Source organism: Erythrolamprus reginae, chromosome 1 (assembly GCF_031021105.1).
Source record: "Erythrolamprus reginae isolate rEryReg1 chromosome 1, rEryReg1.hap1, whole genome shotgun sequence".
Lineage (NCBI taxonomy): Eukaryota > Metazoa > Chordata > Lepidosauria > Squamata > Dipsadidae > Erythrolamprus > Erythrolamprus reginae.
This window is the reverse complement of record NC_091950.1, coordinates 87,301,016-87,318,406: the sequence shown is the minus strand read 5'-3', so window position 1 is coordinate 87,318,406 and position 17,391 is coordinate 87,301,016. Positions and strand designations below refer to the sequence as shown.

Below are 17,391 nucleotides of genomic sequence, written 5' to 3'. Positions count from 1 at the left end.
GTGTATGTAAATATTTACACACACACATACACACACACACACACACACACACCATAGTGTAAAAGTTAGTACATTACTAATGTTAAAATATTTTAATATTTATCAATGTTAAAATTATTTAGAGTACAGTACATCATTTCAACTTTGAGATGGGGTGTGTGTGTGTCTAATCCTCAACTAACTTGTGGACTTCAAGATGGCTGGCTGGGGAACTCATGGAGTTGAAGACCACAAGTCTTAAAATGGTCAAGGTAGGACATCCCTGTTTTAGATTAACAAAATATTTACAACTGCAAGGAAGAAAAAGATGCAGGAAATATGTTATTTGTGCCACATTTTTATCTGTTAAAGTATTTGGAATATTTTCTTGTTTATTACACTTGCCACATTAAAGCAAAGCACTTTTCTACAAATATTTGTATAGAATCAACTCCATCCTGAAGATTTAAACTGGTGCTTGTTTGTATGCTGCTTCAGTATGATTGGAAAATGATGACAAAAAATACTTCAAAGGATAGTTAAAGGAATCATAGTTTAAATAATACATACTTTGAGGTAAAGCATATTATCAGGATTTTTCTGAAACCTCTAATAATTTGCCTCAACTGCTGTATCCAAAGCAAATAGCTTAATTAATGGGAATACCACTTACCTCAGAATGCTATCTGAATCACAGCTCCTTTAATTTGCTCTATATTTTAGGCTGGCCGGAAAAGGATTAATAGGCCTTTAGAAATCAATATTTGTAAATATACTGCTCAAAAAAAAATAAAGGGAACACTCAGATAACACATCCTACATCTAAATGAATGAAATATTCTCTTTGAATACTTTGTCCTGTACAAAGTTGAATGTGCAGAACAGCATGTGAAATTGTCAGTGTTGTTTCCTAAGTGGACAGTTTGATTTCACAGAAGTTTGATTTACTTGGCGTTATATTGTGTTGTTTAAGTGTTCCCTTTATTTTTTTTTTGAGTACACCTGGCTTTAATAAGTAGTTATAATAGACAGCCACTTTTTTGGTTATTGGGTTCTGAATTGCAAGGTTATTCCACTTTAATTTTCATTGATGTTACTATTGCACTTACCTTACACAAAAGAACATAGTAGTAATATTTTTCCCCTTCCATTCATTTTGTCCAATTCTCAAAAACGATTCAGACAAAGTTCCGAAGTTTTCTTGGCAAAGGTTTTCGCAAGTGGTTTGCCATTGCCTCCTTCCAAGGATTGAGAGAAAGTGATAAGTCCAAGGTCACTCTGCTGGATTCATGTCCAAGCAAAACAAAAATTCCCGGTCTCCTGGTTTTCTAGCCTGATAACTTAATCACTATACCAAAGTGGCTGTCAATGGGCCACAAAATACATTTTTTCAACTGAAACATATAAAGATTTATAATTTATTTGATTTGTGATTACAATGAGTATAAATAGTATAATGCTATTGTGTTATCTGTATTCAAACCAGAGAATGACTATGTATGCATGTCCTATAAAAATTCCTTACACTTCAAAGAAATTGTCTCTGACTGATTAAAAATTGAATGTTTTTAAATGTGATTGTATTATCCATAAACATCCAATGGTTTTAATATGAAGCAATTTGAAATGAGGCATGTCTATATGAGAGACTCCACTAGTATTTGGAGCCATGGGGGTGAGCACACATCACCGTTCCACCTTAGCAGCCCACCTCTGGCCACGGGTGTCAAACTCACTGTACCGCGTTGCTGTCACATGTTTCACAGTTTTTCCCCTTCATGGAGCTGGGTGGCTGTGGCCTGCGTGTAATGCATCCACCCTGCGGGCCGCCAGTTTCACATTTCTGCTATAGAGTGTTTGCAGCATTGTAAGTCAATCCTATCCCTACACAAATGTTTTCCCCCAAGAAAATAAGTCCCAAGAATACTGATTTTTTTTTTGACAAATTTCATTTTATTATGCAACAAAATGCAACCTTCCCATTACTGCATATTTTGTGCAAAGTGTTTTGGTGAGGAAGTTGTATTCTGAACAGTGAGGCATGAGCAATAATCAGGAAAAACTAGTAAGCACTTTGCTGGTTTAGTACTGTACCTCAAATCCATTCCCAATGCTAGAACAGGTAAGATCCATATTATGGTATATTTTATAGGAGAGCTACTATGCAGCATTTAAAATAAGATTTTTTAAAAACAATGCACAATTTAGTTACAAAAAGATGTCTTATATGACATGTTTATACCAGAAAAAATAAAGTTGCTATCTCTTCATTCTTGTTTTAAATTCAATGTTAGAAATATCAAGATGTCAGGGTTTATTTTTCCCCTCTAAGTAAGTCAATGTATGAGACATCAGCTAGGTAAATCCTATTCATTTTTACTTGGAAGTTAACCAGATGAGGTACAGGAGGACCTACCGGTATTTCTGAATAAACATGTATAGAACTAAGCTTTAATTAATATTAAATATTGCTATATTGCCCCTCAGTCAGTTGAATCAATTTGTAACTAGTGTTGTTTCCTCTTATGATACAGGCTTTCTGCACATGAGAATATTGGAGATCTCATACAGGTGAAACTCGAAAACTTAGAATATCGTGCAAAAGTTCATTTATTTCAGTAATGCAACATAAAAGGTGCATTACTCATATATTAAATTCACCTTTTATGTTGCATTATTGAAACAGATGAACTTTTGCACGGTATTTATTTTATTTTATTTAGTTTTTTGATTTATTTTTTATGCTGCCTTTCTCGTTAGACTCAGGGAGGGTTACAACATGTTAGCAATGGCACTTTTTAACAGAGCCAGCATATTGCCCCCACAATCCGGGTCCTCATTTTACCCACCTCGGAAGGATGGAAGGCTGAGTCAACCTTGAGCCGGTGATGAGTCTGAACCACTGACCTGCAGATCTAGCAGTCAGCTTTAGTGCCTGTAGTACTGCACTCTACCCACTGTGCCACCTCGGAGATTCACCTGTACATTTAGCATTATCAGAAACGAATAGCCAAAGGGATCTGCTAGCCACGATGCAGTGCTGGAGCAGGATACAGAATAGTTACTCAAATGTCACAGTTGCTTAAATGCATTCAAGTCTTACACATCTGCAAAACAGAAATAGTAACAGCCATTTGAATGTTCCTTTTTAATAGGTCTGTGTGGAGGCCGAGGAAATTCTGAAGGGCCTGATTCTTGGGACATTGAACTGGAGCTGCAGCTGCTGCTTCGGCTGCTACTCCCGGCCATTGGTACCCTAACTCTGTCCTCGCCTAAAGGGGACCCAGGACTCAGGTATCCCGCAGTGGTCTGGGTAGTGACAGTAGCAAAGGTAGTTGGACCGGCATTGTTTTTCACATAGACATTTTTTATAGCAACTAACGTATGTGCCATGACGTTGAGGCTGTTATTGAGATCTTGCATTCCTTGGTGTAGCAGCCGAAGATTATGATTGATACTATCGAACCCCGATTGAATGATATGCAGTTGATTCTGTTGAATCTGTAGGAGATCTTCTTCTATCATTTCGTTAGAGTCTATTTGGGATTGAGTTTTTGTTTTGGCTTTTACTTTTCCGCAAGGGCCCCCTTTCGGTATCCCCAAAAAAGGGAGCTGCTCCTGGCTGGGAGGAACAACTGCCATATCTTCTGAGCTTTCTTCTGGTTCTACTACTTTCACCACTATTTCTTCTTTTAGATTGATTTTCTCCATACACGATTGTTGGGATGGACCAGGATCATCTGTAAAACCTAAAAGCAAAGGCATAGAAGGTTAATCTCTTTATGAATGGAATTCTTGACTATTATGGATATGACCAACCAATAAAAAGTGACTACAATCATTCTGAAATGATGTAGGTTTTCACTGGATATCATTACTTACAACTGCAGTTCTATTTTCAACCAGCAACTGAACATATATTAATGAAAAGATCAATTGTAAATTGAATAATAACATAGAATACCATCTTTAAAACACAATTTTACTGAAAAGAGTACAGGGAAAATTAAAAGTAAATATACTGTATTACACAAAATAGCTACTTGTGTTATTTATTGTACTTTGATCTCTACCAGAAAATGAAAAAATGTTATGAGAAGAGCACTTCAAAGTGTTGACATATTAAAATGCATAAAGACCTATTTTGTTTATCTACAGAAGATGAAGAATTTCTTCATTACTGAAAGTTTTTTTCATGTCTTAAAATGCATTTAATTATTCTTAAAAGCTAATTAAATTTAAAAACTAATATGATGGTTTGGACTTCATGAATTAAAAATTAGGCTCAAAATTGCCTCCCTTTAAAAAAATGTTCTACAAAACTATGCAATTTCCCTGTCTTAAATGAAGAACCTATAGCATATTATGCCAAAGCTGCAAAGTGGTATAAAATTCAAGTCAGGCTAGAAACCAGGCAACTGTGAGTTCAAGTCCTGCCTTAGGTACAAAGCCAGCTGGGTGACTCTGGTTAGTAACAGTCATTCTCAGCCCTAGGAGGCAATGAGAAACCATTTCTGAAACACTGCCAAGAAAACTGTAACGACTTGTCCAGGCGGCTGCCAGAACTCAACACTGACTGGAGGGCATTGCTTTTTTTAAACTTCAATGATTATGCAAAAAGATACTGCATTAAGCCGGATTTTGATGTAGTGTGCTTCTATAAACCACTTACTACAGCTGTGCCAAAAGTGATACCATAATATTATGTATGAATGCATCTATTTGATGTTGGGGAAAAGTGTTTTTAAACACAGGATTGTTGCAGAACAAGACAGAATGTGATGCATGAAACTAAATTTTATTCTCTGTGGAATAATTCAGAGTACAGTATATTCCAATCAACATCTCTCACTGATTGTTACACTGAATAACTCTTGCAGGGTTATTCATAGTTCACAAGCAGTACCTAGAAAAGTATAGCAAAGATGTTATCTTTTTGGAGGGTACTGTTACCACCCTTTCTAATTTAAAATGTGAAGCCGCATACACAAGGGAACATTGTCTGCAACAAGGACTGACACATCCTTAGATATTCCAGATCAATATACACAATTCACAACTTACAACCACTTGCTTAGTGACTGTTTAAAGTTACAACAGCATTGAAAAAGTGACTTATGACTGTTTTTTCACCCTTACCACTGTTGGGGTAAGCATCCCTATGGTCACGTGGTCAAAATTTGGAAGTTTGGCAACTGCCGTATATGATGATTGCAGTATCCCAGGGTTGTGTTATCACAACTTGTGACCTTTTGACAAGCAAGCTCAATGGGGAAGCCAGATTCGCTTAGCAATCATGTTACTAATTTAACAGCCGCAGTGATTTACTTAATAACTGTGGCAAGAAAGGCCATAAAATGGAGCAAAACTCATTTAACAAACTGTCTTGCTTAGCAGTGGAAATGTTGGGCTCAATTGTGGTTTTAAGATAAGGACTACCTGTACAATAGATGTTCAGTGTAAGAAAAGGTTTCAGACCACAGATTTTTTTAAAAAAATTAGAATTTGAAGTGGAGCTTAGTGCAGAAGAAACATTCTTACAAACTAATGAAGCTCAACCTAAAAGTTTTGACTTAGTTGAATGATACTCATTATCCATACCTATGTGTGTGTTTTCTGTTGAATCTTACTATATTAACTAAATACACACATATTTGTGTCGAATCACCTTGGTATATTGAAGGAACATCACAGCTCCTTTTTTGCCTCTTGGCCCAACCCAAGGCAGTTAATTTATTCATAGCCGACAAACTATATTCTGTATGTGTCACATGTTTTTTTGCTGAATTTGAAAATTAAGGGATACTAGGATAGATCTATTCCGGCCTTATTTTGGCCTCATCAGCTAGCCATACCCTCACTGGGACTTGAACTTGCAACCTTTGCCTTGTAAGGCAGAGAATTAACCTCTAGGCTACAGTATCTAATCCCTTCAGCTCTGTACCAGGGAAGAGTTACATGTGTTTTTGTGTCAAATCATACATACATACATGCATGCATGCATGAATTAATTTCAACTAAACATTTCAGTGAAATAATAGCCGCCCCGAGTGTACGGAGAGGGACGGCATACAAATCTAATTAATAATAATAATAATAATAATAATAATAATAATAATAAAATTTTCTTGGGATGGGAGAGATGTGTAGAGTCTTAAATAATGGGGAGTAAAAAATCCTTAAGTTTATCCACTGCAACTCATCTAAAACCATACTCCAAACCTAGCAATATTTCCTGAAAGGAGGGAACGGATATTGGCAATCGTCTTTGAAACTTTTCATTCTAAACCTAAACAAGAAGGAATCTTTCAGTTCCTAATAGTCTAACAATTTGCTCTACCCCTTATTTTCTGCCCCTGTCGATTGGGTTATTTTCAAAATTTTAGCACTGTTGGAATTCCATAATCTATTCAATCTATTCAAAGTTTCAACATGTACTAGGGGTATATATTCTGCTAGAGTAAGTAAGGAATGCAAGCTACTCCATCTTTAGTTTCTCTTGCTTTCTAGTTCGTTTTAGAGAGCTCGGCAGTTAAAAAAAACCCAAAATAAAACCAGAGCTTTCCTCGCTGTTTCATCTCCAGGTATCTCAGGAAAAGTCTAACTATCTTGGGAAAGAGCTCCCATCCATCTCTAACTGAATTGGCACAAAGCATTTTTTTTTAACCATTCTGATTCTCCTGATGTTCCCTATCTGGCCGAAGGAATATTTATAGCATCAGCCTCGAAAGCAGTTCTTTAACCCACAAAGGGCCCATTTCCAAGATGTTCTTGGACCCCACAGGGGAACTTTTAGCCGCATAAATTCAACGCAACGCCAATTGCTGCAGCAAGGAGAGCTTAGTTCTTATCCAAATGGCATCCAAAGCAGCTTTTCTTCTTGGGCGTATGGAGGAGACAAACCGCCGGCTGCACCAATGCTTAAAAAAGGGATGTCCAAGAGTGCTTCACGGTTCTGATTCACTGCCCAAAAGCTGCGGGGGGGGGGGGGGTGGGGGCGGGAGAAAAAGCTTCGAATCAAAGGGGGGGGGGAGCTATTGAATGGAAGGGCAGCCAGGTGGAGGGGCAAAGGGTGGTACAATGGTTAGAGTGCAGCACTGCAAGCTACTTCAGCTAACTGCTAGCTGTAGTTCAGCAGTTCAAATCTCACCACCGGCTGAAGGTTGACTCAGCCTTCCATCCTCCCGAGGTGGGTAAAATGAGGACCCGGATTGTTGGAGGCGATATATGCTGATTCTGTGAAAGCGCTTGGAGAAGGATGCAAAAGCACTATGAAAGCGGCACATAAGTCTAAATGCTACTGCTAAAGGCAGCCCATTTCGGGCAGGGCAAGGGGCTGCGGTCCGGCTCCTTTGCAAACTCACCCATATCCAACACGGAGGAGGCTCTGGGCAGATCTAGGGTGTCGATGCCGCCGACGATGGGCAGAGCCTCGTTGGGGGCCGGCAGCCCCGCAGGATAGGATCGGAGGTGATCGGGCGGCGAGGCGTCCTCGTTGCCCATCAGGAAGCCGAAGGAAGCGGGGTGGTGGTGGGGGGCAACCCCGCCGCCGCCGTGGCTGACTCGGCAGAGCTTGCTCCGGTCGCGGCGCTTGAGGTCCCGCCAGCGCTTTTTGAGGTCCTCCACCTCGCGAGGGCAAGCGGCCACCGGGTTGACTTTATGCCGGATGAGCTCCCAGACTTTGCGCTTCTGACCCGGGGAAGCCCGACCGGGCCCGGCCGCGAACAGCACCTGCTCGTGTTTCAACACCTGCTCGATCAGCACCTCCGTCTCCGCCTCGTTGAAATTGGCCTTGCGCCGCTTGGGCGAGTCTTCCGCCATCCTAAACCTTCCCCAGGGGAGGCGGGACGGGGGGAGGGAGGCTGCTGAAGGGGGGGGGAGGAGGCCCTCCCGCTCTCTCTTTTTATCGTGCCGCCGCCTCCACCACCGCCGCGCCACCGGCTCTAGGCCTCGCTGGGAAAGCAAATACCGCGCATGAGAGGAAAAGACGCGCAAACCCCCGGCGCAGGCGCCCCGCTTGTTGACATGGGGAGGGGGGGGGAGGTTGAGGCGAGGCAAAACCCTGCCGCCGCGGACCTCCTTTTTGAGCCCGCCCCCCGCCTGGGAGGCCTACCAATCCCCGACTTCCAAAACCTCCGGCGCCTCCCAATGGGGAACTTTGCCGGGAAAAATGGCTTCGGCTCCCTCCGACTCGTCCGCGCGTTTCAATCGCCCGCCCCTTGGGTTCTGGCCACGCCCCCATCGCTGCCTCGCAGCTCCAGGAGAGCGCGCGCTTTTTTTTTTTTTAATTTGGTTCCTCCCCCCCCACCCTCAGTGTTTGTGATCCAGCCTTGGCGGAGTGGGGGGCGGCGCCCTCTCAACCCAGCGTGTCCGGCGTCCTATCCGTCCCTTTCCCCGCCGCGCGCTCCTCACGTGCTGAGCGGTAACCCGGAGTTAGAAGCAAAAAGCAGACCCCGCCCCTTCTTTTCTTCCCCCTCCTCGGGGAGGGTGGGGGGCGGCGCTGTAGCGAGGCGTGTTTGCGCGCCTGCCCTGAAGGGCTGCGAGAAGCGGCGCCTATTAAGTTCTAAGTGGGGGGGCGCGAGGATGGCGGCCGCTTTGGAGCTGCTCTTGCGGGACGAGGTGGCAGCCGGCGCGGTGGTGCGGTGGTTGAAGTCGAGCCGGAGCGGCGCCCGAGAGGTAAGAAAAAAACAAACTCGCGCAGCCCGCTTGGGCGACAGACAAGCGACGGCTTCTTGTTAAGTTGCTAGCCCTCCGTTGGAAGTTGGCGGGGGCGGCGAAGTTTTCTTCTCACCTTCCAAAGCACCGAAAGGGAGGCGGGAAGGAGGGGGAGAAGCAGGGATGGTCCTCCGCGCGTTGCCCGGTTAAGTGTCCCTCCGGCGCGGCCCTGGAGGCTTACGGAGCGGGGCGCCTCTGGGGCCTCCATGATGTGTACGAATCCGCGCTTTATCTTTGGAGGGGGGAGGGGCGTAATCCTGACATTCGGGATCCCGCGCGCTCCTCCCAATATCCCTGACTTGTACGTGCTTGCTTTGCAGGTCAGCCTTGGCCGAGTCTTTGCAACCCATTCTTGGCGTGGTGGTGGTGTTACATTTGCCCCCCTTTGAAATAAGGCTGGGAAAAGTCAGAGGAAACTTATTAAGTATGTGATATATATGCATACACAATATATATATATATATAATATATACGTACATACACACAAACACACACACATATATATATGGTATAAACTTACGTTATCTTGTACATGTTTTGATTAATTAATTAATTACAAGATAACAAGTATGGTATAAACAAAAATAAAAGCCAAGTAGGTATCCATCAATGAAAACAATAATTAATTAATTAATTAATCAATCAATTAATTAATAAGTTTCCTTTGACTTTTTCCAGCCTTATTTCAAGGGGGGGCAAATGTAACTTGTTATCTTGTAGAATTTTTTGATTAATTAATGTATCAAAACATGTACAAGATAACAAGTATGGTATAAACATCAATAAAAGCAAAGTGGGTATCGGTCAATGCGGACAATACTTAAATAATTAATTAATAAGTTTCTTCTGACTTCCCAGCCTTATTTCAAGGGGGTTAATGTAACTTGTTATCTTGTACCTATTTTGATTAATTAATTAATAATCGATACATGTACAAGATAACAAGTATGGTATAAATATAAATAAAAGCAAAGTAGGTATCGGTAAATTAGGACAGGGACGGTAGGCCCGATGGTGCGGTTATGCACGCCCCTTACAGACCTTTTAGGAATGGGGTGAGGTGGACAGTAGACAGTCTAAGGCAGAGGTCCCCAACCGCCGGTCCGCGGACCGGGACCGGGCCGTTGGGGTTTTCCAGCCGGTCCGCGGCGTCGGAGACCCAAAGCCCATCCTGCATGGAGGGAGACGGAGCCAAGCGGGGCCACCCGGAGACCTTTTCCCGTCTTCTTCTCCTCGCTCGCTCCCCTCATAACCAGCAGCCCCGCTCGCGGGGGGATGCCCGTTCGTAGCTACGCCAGCCCGCCAAGCGTCGAGGGGGCTTCTGAGGCTGAAGGGAAGAGCCGGAATGCCCTTCCCGCGTTTAGATTGCTTGCCGTTGGGGGAAACGGAGGCGGCGGCGGCGGCGGTGGGGCGCGATCGCCTAGTTTCTGGAGCGAGGAGAAAACAACCGCCGCCGCCTCCGTTTCCCCCAATCTAAACGCGGGAAGGGCATTCCGGCTCTTCCCTTCAGCCTCAGAAGCCCCCTCGACGCTTGGCGGGCTGGTAGCTACGAACGGGCATCCCCCCGCGAGCGGGGCGGCTGGTTATGAGGGGAGCGAGCGAGGAGAAGAAGACGGGAAAAGGTCTCCGGGTGTGTGCGTGTGTGCGCCCGCGCGCGCCCTGGGCAGCGAAAGAGCCTCTGTTGTTAAACTCTCCCGAGAGCGGAGAGCCTCTTGCAGCAGCTGCCAAAGCCACCGGCTTCGGCGCCGCTCGTCCCGCTCATCGCCCGTATCCAGCAGATAGGCTTTGAGTTTTTGGCTGGGGGGGGGGGGAGAAGTAGGACCTTCCTAAGTCCCCCCCCAGTCAAAATCACAAAGCCAGGCAGCCCCCAGCCGCCAAAGGAGCCTCCTCATTCTCCCCGCCCTGTGGAGAAGTGTGGAGGGCTGCGTCACTAAACTCCACCCCTCCATAACCCCACCCCCATATGACCAAAGCCCCCCCCCCCACCGGGCCGTAGAAAACTCGTCTAACTTAAAGCCGGTCCCTGGTGCTAAAAAGGTTGGGGACCTCTGGTCTAAGGTGAAAATTTTGGGGGTTTGGGGAAGAAACTTAAAGAATAATAAGAAACATCTTCCCAAGCAAATGTGCCCAGAAGTTGCAGATTGTAACAAGGACCATATTTCATATGCATCTGTCTTTTTTTGCGCAGATGGGAATGAGTTCTTTACAATTTTTTTTTAAAAAAATTTGCCTGTTAGGATGGCAAATAAAAACGTGCTTGGATCTTGGGATTACCTGGAAGGGAGAAAACAATAGGATTTTCTTTTTCCTGTGTGGAGTCAAGTAACATTGTATCCAAAGCCAATCAAGGTATTTGGCAATTGCAGGCAAATAATAATAATAATAATAACAACAACAACAACAACCACTGCTTGTATGTCAAATAGCAGAAGTGGTCATATCAATCTAGCTTGTCTATAGCCACTTTTAAATATACAGTGGTACCTCAAGATACGAACCCCTCGTCTTACGAACAACTCGTGATACGAACCCGGGGTTCAGAAAAATTTTGCCTCTTCTTACGAACTTTTTTCGAGTTACGAACCGGCGTTCGGAGACTGCTGGGAAGCCGCGCGGCTGTTTTAAAAGGTAACAGCCGGGCGGCGGGGCTTCCCAGAAGCCTCCCGAACGCCGGTTCGTAACTCGAACAAAGTTCGTAAGAAGAGGCAAAATTTTGCTGAACCCCGGGTTCGGTTCGGGAGGTTGCTGGGAAGCCCCCCAGGCCGGCTGCAACCTTTTAAAACAGCCGTGCCGCTTCGCAGCTGTCTCCTGAAGCCGAACGCGGAAGTTCGGCTTTAGCGTTCGGCTTCAGGAGACAGCTGGGAAGCGGCGCGGGTGTTTTAAAAAGGTCGCAGCCGGCCTGGGGGGCTTGCCAGCACCCCCCCGAACCCGGGTTCGGGGGGGTGCTGGGAAGCCCCCCAGGCCGGCTGTCACCTTTTAAAACAGCCGCGTGGCTTCCCAGCAGTCGCCGAAAGCCTTTTTTTTGCGGGGGGTTTTTTGGTTGCACGGATTAATTGACTTTACATTGTTTCCTATGGGAAACAATGTTTCGTCTTACGAACCTTTCGTCTTATGAACCTCCTCCTTGCACCAATTAAGTTCGTATCATGAGGTATTACTGTAATCTAGGATTTACTGCTCAAGGATCAGTAATTTAGATTTACTGATTTAGATTTACTGATTTTTAAATTAGATTTACGGATTAAATTTATTAATTAGATTTGTATGCCGCCCTGAATCTCTCGAGAGTGGATGGCATGCTAATCTAATTAATAATGAAAGTATCAATTTTAATATGCTATCTAAATCATCAGGAGCTGGCATAGAGTCCACAAGTATAATTCTCCTTAGATATGAAAATTTATAGAACTCCTGAACTAAGCATAAAGAAGTATTTGTACTAGTTCACTCTCTAGAGAACTAATCTTGGACATGGCTACTTGGCCTCTACACACACTTGCAATGTATGTGTCTTGCTTGGTCAGTTTAAAACAACATTACAGTCTAACTGGGCAAATGTGTTTCCTATAACCAGTGAATAAAAATCAATGCTCACCAACTCCCAGTAATTGGAAAGTAAATTATACTGCCTTTATAAACAGCTGTTTGAATAAATATTTGGTTGTCTTTTTATTACACTGGTTATTGTGTAGGGTATTTTAAAATGGCTCTCTTGTGATTACAGTAATTAAGTAGTGCATTGCTAATTAAAGCATTCTTAGTGTCATTCAAAAGATTGTCTTTACCTTCAGTGCCTTTGTATTTTGGGTGGTTCTTGGGAACTAATAAGATTTTTAATGCCATTTCTTGGTATAGAGATGCTAAAGAAAGGTCAGTTAGTTGCTTAATTATTAAGCTATTGTTCAAATTAACAATAAAAAAAAATTAACGGAAGTAGAAATTAAAGGAACTAAGGGCAAACTTAGATATACAAAATAAAGCCTTTCCTCTGCTCAAAAGACTCTGCTCCAAATTAAAAACATGTTTAAGAAACAAAGAGAAAGTTTGCATGTTGCAAAGCAAGACTAAAATCCTCTAGCACAGTGATGGCGAACATATGGCACAGGTGCCATATATGCTGGCACGCGAGCTGTTGCCCTAGCTCAGCTCCAATGTGCATGTGTGTGCCGGCCAGCTGATTTTTGACTCACACAGAGCGTCTGGAGGGCATTTTTGGCTTCTAGAGAGCCTCCGGGAGGATGGGAGAGGGCGTTTTTACCCTCCAAGGAAGCCTTTGAGCCTGGGGAGGGCAAAACACCAGCCTACTGGACCCATCAGAAGTTGGGAAACAGGTTGTTTCCTGCCTCCAGAAGGCCTCTGGGAGAGAGGAAGAAACTGTTTTCGCCCTTCCCAACCATTGAATTATGGGTATGGGCACTCAGGCATGTGCAATAGCGTGCGCCCATGCTCTTTCAGCATCCAAGGAAAAAAAGGTTCGCCATCACTGCTCTAGCACATGGATGTCAAACTCAGGGGCTGTGGGCTAGATCCAGTCTGCAGGGTGCTTAAATCTGGGCCAAAAATAGCAAAAGTATTGGCCTGTGGTGCCTCTGGCAGCCAAAATGGGTGGCAGGGTGAGCATTTTGGCTAGCAGAATGCTGCAGGAAGCTGTCCAGGCTGAAAATGGGGCATGGGAGCCTCCATTATACCAGTTTCTTCATGATTTAGAACAGTGGTCCCCAACCTTTCCAGCTTTGTGGATTCACAGCCGTGGTTGTGGGGTGGAAGGAATGATTTTGCACGTTGCACCACTTCCACAAATGCAGCTTTGTGTACTTCCCCGCTCACCCACCGTTTGCATGGCCCAGTTCCCAGCATGCACCGGACCCCAGACCAGGACCCGGGGACCTCTGATTTAGAAGTGTTTTGTGATATAAGAAGCCATTCTGTCTAAACAGGCAGATTCGGTATTAAATGCATTTGACCACAAAGTATTAACTTGGAATTCTTCATCCATGTAATGCTATATATAATTATATATAACTGTCTAATCTGCTCCTGTTTAGCCCCTCCTGCAGATGGAAGTGGCTAAAGTTACCAGTGATTTACCATGAGAGGAAAGGACCTTAATATTTTGCCCAAATCATTGGTACTGTGTCCTCTGTAACAAGAGAACATCTGTAGCTAAGATTTATGTGCATGGGGTGAATTGAAAAAGCAAGAAACCTAATGCTTAGTTTTCATTCTGGTTAGTTTAATGAAAGTGTTAATAAAAATTAAACATTTTCATATACAAAGTTTAAATTATCCGGAAAAGAAAACATATATTTGTAAAGGAAATGAGTACTCTGATTATAGAAGCCTTAATAATACTGGTAGAAACAGCCAAAACACGCTTCTACTGAGGCTTTCCTATGGCATTTTTACATATTAGTATCCATCTTGGACAGGTAAGTAATATTCGCCTGCAATCTTCTGTTGAAAAGTCTGGTATTGTTCTGTCGAGCTCTCTGGTTGACTCCTCCCAACAATTCACAGGTACAAATTTCAGACACACACTCGTTTGAAAATTTAAAACAATGTTCTTTATAATGAAAATTCACTTAAACTAAGCCCTCTTTTGGTATAGCAAAGAGCACTCGTCTCCAAACAAACTGGTAATTTGTACAAGTCCCTTATCAGTTCTGTGATACTTAGATTGCAGCTGTGAGGCAATTCACAGTCCTTCTTCTTTCACAAAGTGAAACACACTTTGCCCTGGTTTGGTTTCAAAGCGGGGAAACATCAGCACACAAAAAGTCAAAGTCAGTAAAGCAGTCACGAAATACAACGATCAGATAATCCTCCACAATGGCCAAACCCACAGGCTGCTCTTTATAGCAGCCTCACTAATTACCACAGCCCCACCCAACCACAGGTGGCCTCATTTTCTTTGATAATAATCTCTCAGTTGTTGTTGCCTATGCATCGCTCTCTGCATGCGTGGCTGTATCATTAACTCTTGTTCTGAATCCAAGGAGGAGCTAGATACAGTAATTGATCTCCTTCTGAGCTGTCTGCTACACTCTCTTCCTCCCTGTCACTCATGTCTTCTTGGTCAGAGGAGCCTTCATCAACAGATTGCACGGGGGGAGGGGGGAACAGGCTTGCAGCATGTGGATGTCTCCCCCACATCCACAGTCCTTGGGGCAGGAGCTGGGCCAGAGCTAACCACAACAGGTATGAATTGTGATAAATATCTCACTGTTTTGCTGACTTCCACACAGTTCTATTTCTTTTGAGTAGAAAGCAATTTTGTTGTAGTAATGAAGGGGGAAAAATAAAAGTTTTTATGCTGACATTAGTTGGAAAGAGGAAAAATTGCTGGTGGAAGTCACTGTGGTCTATAAATATCTGAGCATATATGGGATGATGCTTTTCCAGATTGGCAGCTTGAATGCCAACATTTTAAAAAATGTATATTGATAGAACAACATGTTGCCATCTGTTAATTTGGAAAACGTTTGAGAGAAGAAGTGATTATGATTTAATAAATTATGATAAGTCTCTGATTTCTGGTTTTAGATTACCTGAGGATTTGCTTTTGAAATGGTTTCATTTTGCTTTGTTTGCTTATAACAGAGATTAATAACTGAGCTCATTCTTGTAAAAAAATGCATAAAGTCATGCAATCCGGAGTAAAATTCAGATTACAGCAAACTAAATCAGTTGATGTTTATTATTGTTTATTATTTTTGTACAGGACACTCCAATTCACCCCAAACTTGTTGCCCTTAATTTGCTTCAAAAAGACTTTGTTCCTTTTTTGCTGAACTACATCAGGGGACAGACGAGTCAGATATTGACCCATGGACCATCCACTCCTGCTAAAATTCCTAATTCCAAGGTCTTGAGAAATTCTAGTAGCTATAGGAATCAAAGGACCGGATCTGACAAAAAGTTCCATACCACCAGCTGTCGGGGACAACTTTTCTTTGATAAAGTTCCTACTGGCTTGCAGTCTCCAAATACCAACATTTCTGCTCCAGAATTGCATGGAACTTCAGTTGTTAATGGGTCAAGTGAACGGAATTCCAGTAGTGATCTCATAAATGTGGATCTCAGCAGTAGCCCAAGTGTGGGTTCGAGCCCTGTTTTTCCCCGCAATGAGAGACGATCTGCTCAGAAAACAAACTTGGGGAGTTTTCTTGTTGCTGCCCCAATAAGGCGAAGCAGAAGGAAAGGAAGCAATTGTACTAGTGGTTCCAGTCGGCCAACGGGGCATGATGTAGTAGGAAGAAACCCAAATGATGAAGGAAAAAGTGAAAGTTCCTCATTGAGACAGAAGAAACCAAGTGAAATGAATCTCATCTCCAGTTGTTCACCATCTGACCACCTTAATTTACATGATTTGGAGGAGTTTCCACCCATGAGTGCTGCTGGAAAAATAAAGTAAGTCTCAGTTCTCAAATCTGGGTAATTCCGATGAAAAGGAAATGGCCTGTTTCTAGGATGTTCTGTCGGGTCTCTGGTAGAATCCTCCCTAAAATTCACAGGTACAAATTTCAGACACACACACATTTGAAAATTCAAAACAATGTTCTTTATAATGAAAATTCACTTAAACCAAGCCCTCTTTTGGTATAGCCAAGAGCACTCGTCTCCAAACAAACTGGTAATTTGTACAAGTCCCTTATCAGTTCTGTGATACTTAGCTTGCAGCTGTGAGGCAATTCACAGTCCTTCTTTCACAAAGTGAAACACACTTTGCCCTGGTTTAGTTTCAAAGCGGGGAAAAATCAGCACACAAAAGGTCAAAGTCAGTAAAGCAGTCACGAAACACAACGATCAGATAATCCTCCACAATGGCCAAACCCATAGCAGCCTCATTAATTACCACAGCCCCACCCAACCACAGGTGGCTTCATTTTCTTTGATAATAATCTCTCAGTTGTTGTTGCCTATGCATAGCTCTCCGCATGCGTGGCTGTATCATTAACTCTTGTTCTGAATCCAAGGAGGAGCTAGATAATTGATCTCCTTCTGAGCTGTCTGCCACCCTCTCCTCCTCCCTGTCACTCATGTCTTCTTGGTTAGAGGAGCCTTCATCATCAGATTCCACCGGGGGCAAAACAGGCCTGCAGCATGTGGATGTCTCCCCCACATCCACAGTCCTTGGGGCAGGAGCAGGGCCAGAGCTAACCACAACATAGGATGGCACGATAATCTTTAGAGAAATGCAGGACTTGAAGCAAAGTTTCAAGCAGTGGTGTAGAGTTAAGGCTTGTGGGCTGGATTCGGCCCACGGGGTGCTTAGATCTGTCCTATGGAGCCGCCCTGGAAACTGAATAACCGGGCCACGGTGCCTCTGTCAGTGAAAAAGGAGCTTGGGGGGGGGCATATGTGGCCCTCCCAGGCTCCATTTTCTGTTGGGACAGCCACCTGCAACCCTTCTGCCAGTGAAAATGGAAATCTGTGTTTTGCTGGCAGAAGGCTAGCAAAACAAACTAAAAAATAAAACAAAACAAAAGGAGAAATGTTTCCCCTTTTGCGTTTTGAGCATCCAAGAACGGACAAGAAGGGAAAAATGGAAAGAAGAAAGACAAAAAGGAAAGGTGGGAAGAGAGCAAGAAAGGAAAAAGAAGGGAAGAGGGGAAAGAAGAAGAAAGAATGAAGAAGGGAGGAAAAAGAAAAGGAAGGAAGGAAGGAAGGAGATTATAATGAGGGGGGGAGGGTCTG

At 43.5% G+C, this 17,391-nt stretch overlaps 2 protein-coding genes across 3 annotated transcripts in view; one reads left to right on the top strand and one right to left on the bottom strand.

Moving 5' to 3' along the window:
* Positions 1-1,909: 1,909 nt before the first annotated feature.
* On the bottom strand, positions 1,910-8,172 carry LOC139157542 (uncharacterized). The gene is made up of 2 exons (XM_070734398.1): positions 7,344-8,172; positions 1,910-3,728 (listed from the first exon to the last, which is right to left on the bottom strand). Exons 1-2 carry the CDS (start codon positions 7,798-7,800, stop codon positions 3,079-3,081), a joined length of 1,107 nt encoding a protein of 368 aa, XP_070590499.1. The 5' UTR covers positions 7,801-8,172; the 3' UTR covers positions 1,910-3,078.
* Positions 8,173-8,348: 176 nt separating this feature from the next.
* Positions 8,349-17,391, top strand: part of CDAN1 (codanin 1) — a 53,901-nt gene continuing 44,858 nt past the window's right edge. The window contains exons 1-2 of one of the 2 annotated variants that reach the window (XM_070757760.1): positions 8,349-8,655; positions 15,416-16,104. In XM_070757760.1, the coding sequence (XP_070613861.1) occupies positions 8,563-8,655; positions 15,416-16,104 (782 nt within the window). In that variant the 5' untranslated portion in view covers positions 8,349-8,562. The remainder of the gene's footprint in view (positions 8,656-15,415; positions 16,105-17,391) is intronic. The other variant, XM_070757751.1, reaches the window with a different exon arrangement.